Source organism: Podarcis liolepis (genome assembly GCF_965112155.1).
Source record: "Podarcis liolepis genome assembly, chromosome: 18".
Lineage (NCBI taxonomy): Eukaryota > Metazoa > Chordata > Lepidosauria > Squamata > Lacertidae > Podarcis > Podarcis liolepis.
The window spans coordinates 6,750,977-6,757,738 of record NC_139572.1 but is presented as its reverse complement, the minus strand read 5'-3'; the positions used below and the strand labels follow the sequence as shown (position 1 = coordinate 6,757,738).

General features: G+C 50.8%; 1 protein-coding gene and 1 long non-coding RNA gene across 4 annotated transcripts in view; one reads left to right on the top strand and one right to left on the bottom strand.

Moving 5' to 3' along the window:
* The window catches only part of LOC310697655, a 147,591-nt gene that overhangs the window by 117,490 nt on the left and 23,339 nt on the right, over positions 1-6,762 (top strand). The gene's annotated exons all lie outside the window — the stretch shown is intronic.
* PIAS4 (protein inhibitor of activated STAT 4) overlaps positions 3,182-6,762 on the bottom strand; it is a 35,606-nt gene continuing 32,025 nt past the window's right edge. For 2 of the 3 annotated variants that reach the window (XM_083483926.1, XM_083483925.1), the window contains exon 11: positions 3,182-6,411. In XM_083483926.1, coding sequence (XP_083340052.1) covers positions 6,209-6,411 — 203 coding nt within the window. In that variant the 3' untranslated portion in view covers positions 3,182-6,208. Of the gene's footprint in view, positions 6,724-6,762 lie in introns of all 3 variants that reach the window. The other variant, XR_014521002.1, reaches the window with a different exon arrangement.

Genomic DNA, 6,762 nt, shown 5'->3' with positions numbered 1-6,762 from the left:
TTACTTGTCGTTTCCAGGTCAGCTTCAAAGGTAGCCCCACGTAGAGCACATTGCAGTAGTCCAAGCGGGAGATAACCAGAGCATGCACCACTCTGGGGAGACAGTTTGCGGGCAGGTAAGGTCTCAGCTGGCGTACCAGATGTAGTTGGTAGACAGCTGCTTTGGACGCAGAATTGACCTGTGCCTCCATGGACAGCTATGATAAACAAACATCTCAAGAGTTTTATTTTTGTGTGTGCCTTTTGTCTGCATGTCGTCATCTATAATTATGACTAAGGGCCTTTACAGCTAAGGTGAGCTCTCTGAGAGGGGCTGCTGGAGCCGGACCAACCACATGCTAGAGAGGAGTCCCAGGGAAGCCTCATTCTCCATAGCTGCTGTGCCAGATCAAAGGAAATCTAAGGCTCCAGCCACCACGAGTAGATCAGATGTGGGGACCCTTTGGCCCTGCAGATCTTGCTGAACTACAACTCCCATCAGCCACAGCAAGCACGGCCAACTGCCATGGATGGTGGGGCTTGTAGTTTATCAGCATCTGGAGAATCAAAGGTTCCTCAGACCAGCTTGAGACATAGGAAGCTGTCTTAAGATCACAGAATTGCAGGGTTGGAGGGGACTCTGAGGGTCATCTAATCCAACCCCCTGCAAATGCAGGGATCTCAGCTAAAGCATCCATGACAGATGGCCACCCAACCTCTACTTAAAAACCTCCAAAGAAGGAGAATCACCAGCTCTCGATGGAGACAGTTCCACTGTCAAACAGCTCTTACTGTCAGAAAGTTCTTCCTGATGTTGAGTCGGAATCTCCTTATAACTTGAAGCTCGTGGTTCAGGTCCTACTGTCTGGGGCAGGAGAAAACCTCCTTATACTAAGTCTGCCAGATGTGGCTGTACCACAGCCTCCATCATTCCTGACCGCTGGGCCATGTTTCCTAGGGTTGACAGAAGTTGTATAGTTCAGCATTCATAGAATCATAGAGCTGGAAGAGACCACAAGGGCCATCGAGTCCAACCCCCTGCCAAGCAGGAAACACCATCAGAGCACTCCTGACATATGGTTGTCAAGCCTCTGCTTAAAGACCTCCAAAGGAGGAGACGCCACCACACTCCTTGGCAGCAAATTCCACTGTCGAACAGCTCTTACTGTCAGGAAGTTCTTCCTAAGGTTTAGGTGGAATCTTCTTTCTTGTAGTTTGGATCCATTGCTCCGTGTCTGCTTCTCTGGAGCAGCAGAAAACAACCTTTCTCCCTCCTCTATGTGACATCCTTTTATATATTTGAACATGGCTATCGTATCACCCCTTAACCTCCTCTTCTCCAGGCTAAACATGCCCAGCTCCCTTAGCCGTTCCTCATAAGGCATCGTTTCCAGGCCTTTGACCATTTTGGTTGCCCTCCTCTGGACACGTTCCAGTTTGTCAGTATCATTCTTGAATTGTGGTGCCCAGAACTGGACACAGTACTCCAGGTGAGGTCTGACCAGAGCAGAATACAGTGGCACTATTACTTCCCTCGATCTAGATGCTATACTCCTATTGATGCAGCCCAGAATTGCATTGGCTTTTTTAGATGCCATGTCACACTGTTGGCTCATGTCAAGTTTGTGGTCAACCAAGACTCCTAGATCCTTTTCACATGTACTGCTCTCAAGCCAGGTGTCACCCATCTTGTATTTGTGCCTCTCATTTTTTTTGCCCAAGTGCAATACTTTACATTTCTCCCTGTTAAAATTCATCTTGTTTGTTTTGGCTCAGTTCTCTAATCTGTCAAGGTCGTTTTGAAGTGTGATCCTGTCCTCTGGGGTGTTAGCCACCCCTCCCAGTTTGGTGTCATCTGCAAATTTGATCAGGATGCCCTTGAGTCCATCATCCAAGTCGTTGATAAAGATGTTGAATAAGACCGGGCCCAAGACAGAACCCTGTGGCACCCCACTAGTCACTCTTCTCCAGGATGAAGAGGAACCATTGATGAGCACCCTTTGGGTTCGGTCAGTCAGCCAGTTACAAATCCACTGAGTGGTAGCATAGTCAAGACCGCATTTTACCAGCTTCTTTACAAGAATATCATGGGGCACCTTGTCAAATGCCTTGCTGAAATCAAGGTAGGCATTATCTGAACATGGAGTCAATAAACTAGGGACAGGGGCTGTATCTCTCTCAAAGTACCGCCAGATCAAAGAAACAAATGTGAAGGGGAAGATTAGGAGACACCCCCACACACCCCATTTACAGTACTCAGAGGCAGCTGTTTGGCTTTTTGTTCACAACAGTACTCTAGAACAGGGGTCAGCAAACTTACCGCGCCTCGGGCCGGTGTCTCCAGCGCCAATTGAGCGGTGGGCCGGAGGAGTGCGTGCCCATATGCGTGCGCACACGCTATTTTCAGAGCACTTCCGGGTCGGAGCAGCACCGGAAATAGCTTGTTCGCATGTGCATGGGACTCCTCCGACCCGGATGTGCACTGGAAATAACGCTTGTGCGTGCGCAAATAAGCGATTTCCGGTGCTCCTCCGACCTGCAAGTGGGCAGCTGCGCAGTGCAGCGCCGGTAAGAGCGGGTAGCGGCAGCGGGCGTCGCCACGGACCGGATAAACGAGTCCCTCGGGCCTTATCCAGCCCGCGGACCTTAATTTGGGGACCCCTGCTCTAGAACTAGTTTTGTTCCTGCAAGACAATTCTTACCCATGTTCTTAAGAAATAAACCAACAGCTCTAAACCAACTACTGTATTTTCCGCTCTATAAGATGCACCAGACCACAAGACGCACCTAGTTTTTGAAGGAGGAAAACAAGAAAAAAAAATATTCTGAATCTCAGAAGCCAGAACAGCAAGAGGGATCGCTGCGCAGTGAAAGCAGCAATCCCTCTTGCTGTTCTGGCTTCTGGGACAGCTGCGCAGCCTGCATTCGCTCCATAAGACGCACATACATTTCCCCTTACTTTTAAATAGGGAAAAAGTGAGTCTTATAGAGCAAAAAATACGGTAAATCTAAATCAATGCTAAACAGAACACACATGTTCAGGAGGAGGATACCAGAAGGTGGGGTTCAAGCAACCAAAGACTCATCCTGCTTGCGAGGCCTTCCAAACCATTGGGTTGTCCACTGCTGGAAACAGGACACTGGGCTAAGACGGAGCTTTGAGCCGACCCATCGCAACAACGTCAGGCATAAGTGAAAGCAGGTTAAAGTGAAATCTTTCAATTCATTTTATTTAACAAACACTATACTTTTGAATTCTGAAGAATGTGTATTGAAGGAAAGAAAAAATAATGATTTCTTTTCTTTACACACACACACACACACACACACACACACAAACAGAAAAAGGAGGGGGGGACCAGGACAGGGATGTTAAGCAAAAACATATGTACAGAATGGAAATCAGGAAGGAAGGAAGGATGCGAAGTCTCAATGGACAGTGTCTGGGATGGGGATGGGGAGCCAAAGAAGTTTACGCACACAAATTATAATCCTGAGGGAGAGGAGTGGGACGAACTACTGAGTGGCTGAGGAGGCAAGCGACCATCATCTGTACAAGGAAGGACCTTTGCAAACCCTCAGTGGATCTGGAGGTCTCGTGTGTGCGCGTTTTAAAAACTGCAAACGTATTGCTTCAGTTTGAGATGTTTGACCGGGTGCGGGGGATATATATGAGGGAGGAGAGCGGGGGGGGGGGAGTGGAAGAGCCAGGAACTTTGGATGACTTGCCACACCTCCCTTCTTGCAGCCATCTTTTCTCCACATCGGCTTCCAAGGGACTGGGGCAGGGCTTCGCCCCCACCGAGTGCTGTTTATCCCAGGGGTTCTTTGAGAGCCCTTCACCAGGCATGGGGGCCATCAGTGGGGTGGGATGTTCAGGGGGAGAGAAAAGCCGCTGACAAGAACTACTTGCCACGACCCAGCTGAACCCCTAAGCGCTTTGCTTCTCCTTGAGTGAGGTCCTACACAGCAACCGTTTAGGTCTGGGGGCTTCTATAAAATACACTTGAACTGGCTTTTCTTTAAAACACCCTGGAGAGGGCTTTCTTTCCCCCGTGCCACGCGCAGCCTGGAAAAGGGGGACAAGACACGCACTCTCGGCCTGGAGTCAAGGAGTTGCCATTTCTCTGTTTGGCAACACCTCCCGGGGGCACAGTCCTTTGGAAGAGGTATTGCTCTTTATTTTTTTGAAAACGCAATGCTCAAGAAAAGCACCACTGGCCTGTTTTTTTTAAAAAAAGGACGACGGTGCTGTTCCCTCCAGCTTCGTGGGAGAGAGCAAAAGGTGGCGGTGCCTTGAACACAAATCATGGTTTGGTTTTGTTTTTCTGGGGGGAAGGAAACAGGAAAAGCAGCCCGCGTTCCAGGTTTGCTGGGCTGGCGGACGGACAACAGGTGGGAATGGCAGGAAAGGGGGGGGGGGGAAGGTAGGGCAAAGGAAACAGGACAAACCCCCCCGAGCCACCAAAATAAAATGCGAGGCCAATTCAGTTTTCAGTGTGTGCAACAAAAGCCCACCTTGCACTGTCTTGGCCTAGTGTAAACACATGAAACCAACAGACACACTTTTCCTTGGTCATTTGCATGGGGTTACTAGTAGTGCACCGGCTCCTGGGCAGAGGGTGTGTGTGTGTGTGTGTGTGTGTGTGTGTGTGTGTGATATGAGGGGCGAGCATTTCCTCGCTTGCCAGCAATGAAAGTCAAGAGCAGGCGCAGGCAAGCGATCCGAGGCCAGGCAGAGCGGAAGGGGGCAATATTTAAAAAGAGTTCACGGATACACGAGGGCGGTGCGCTTTGGGGGAACAGAGGGGGAGACGTATCAAAGCAGCTGGAAGTCCGTAGGCAATTTTTAAAAAGACAACAGTCACCTGCATGCTGCCTACCACCACTTCATGACTGAGCCACACCTGAATTTCTGTTTGTTTGTCTTAAAACCGAGGTAGTTGGGTAGAAACAATAATAATAATAATAATAATAATAAGTTCCTCCACCTGGCATTTCTGTTCTGGAAAGGGCCATTGTGCCCCCCCAAAAAAACCCGCCGGCCCGTCCACTCCTAGCCCACCCCCGCCCCCTGGCAAAAAAAAGCTGTTTTGTTCCCCAAAACACCCGACTCAAGCTAAAGCCCTGGTGAGATTAAAGAGGGTGGGACGGGGAGACAGACAGCCCTTTGCGCCTTCCAAAACACACCAAGTTATTGCACTTCAAAAGAAAGGGAAGAAAAGACGACAGGTTTGTGGTTCAAGCCCATTCCGCATTCCAACCCCTCCCCACCTCCCACCTCCCCAATGGCTTTGTTCAACTTAAAAAAAGGGGGAGTAACAGGGAATCGGTATGTAAGAATTCTACATTATTTTCGGGAGAAGCTAAAAAGAGTTCTTTACATGAGGTTCTCTCCCAAGAATGCTCCAAGCAACTCTAAACCATCCTGGTTTCAAAGTCTAGGTCCATCTTTCACCGGCTCCCCTCCCAAAGCCCTTTCCTGATGAGCCCATGGGACTGGGGGCAGTGGAGGGGGGGACCAGGGAAACCTGCTGGTTCGAGGAGCCTCCGGGCATCGACGCGAAGGGCAACAAACACACAGCACTCCCTTAAAACGTCCAGCGAGGGGTCTCGCACGTGTCAGAGAAAGGGAAAGAGAGAGAGAGAGATTGAGGAGGAGTCAGGAATGGCTGTCGAACAAGGCAAGACCGAAGAGACACATGCCGCTTTTGGGAGGCCCAGAAGAGTTCAGGTTGCCCGCCGGCGCTCAGACATGCTCCAAGCAGCTGGCATCAGGTCATCCAAGAAGCAACGGGGGGGCGGAGAGGAGAGCAGGGGGTCGGGGGTGTGAGGAAGGAGAGGAGAGCCAGTGGCCAATTCCCGACACGACTCCTCCATGCAAGAGAGGTGTGTGCCGTCCCGGCCCTGCTTCTCGCGGCGGTGCAAGCTGAGCTGGCAAAAGACCCCAGAAAGAGGATGGCTCGCCGGGCGGCGTCTTCCAGCCACGCAGGAGCTCCGCCAACGTCGCCGCCACACCCTCGCCCCCGGCAGGCCTTCTTAATTTTTTTCTTTTCTTTCTTTCTTTTCTTTAAAAAAATTAACTTGGAACTGGGAAGTCACAGGGGGCAGCTTTGCAAGAGGGCGAGATGGAGGGGGGAAGGGAGAGAAAGCCCCCTCTTCCCACGTCTGAATAAGCACCAAGGTATTCAAGCTTTTCCCACGCGGAGGACTCGGAGCGCCCCCTGCAGTCAGCAGGCGGATGCCAAGCCGTTCTTGTATAGGCGGGGCAGTTTCCTTTTGGGTCCGCCGTCGTCGTCCTCCTCTTCGTCGTCGTCGTCCTCTTCCTCGGAGGACGAGCTGTCCAGCGTCAAGTCCACCACGTCGGCGGGGACCTTGCCGTTCTCCACGCTGGGAGCAGGAGGCGGCACACCGTTGGCCTCCGAAGTGCCTCCTGGAAGCAGGGGAAGGAGAACCGGGGGGGAATTAACATGCATTATTATGTTAATCATTATCATCACCGTTATCATCTTTCTAAAATAGGTATTTCTATTAGGTACAGTGGTACCTCTGGTTGCGAGCGGGATCTGTTCCATAGGCCAGTTCGCAACATGAAAAGAGTGCAAACTGAAGCGTCGTATCTGCGCAGGTGCACGGCGCAATTTGGAGCCTGTGCGCATGTGCAAAGCGCGATTTAGAGCTTGTGGGGGGGCCAGACTATATTTTGAAGGGGGGGGGGGAATGAACGAATTCCTATACCCCACAACTAACCCAGAGATGCATTTTAAACAAAAGCACACATCTA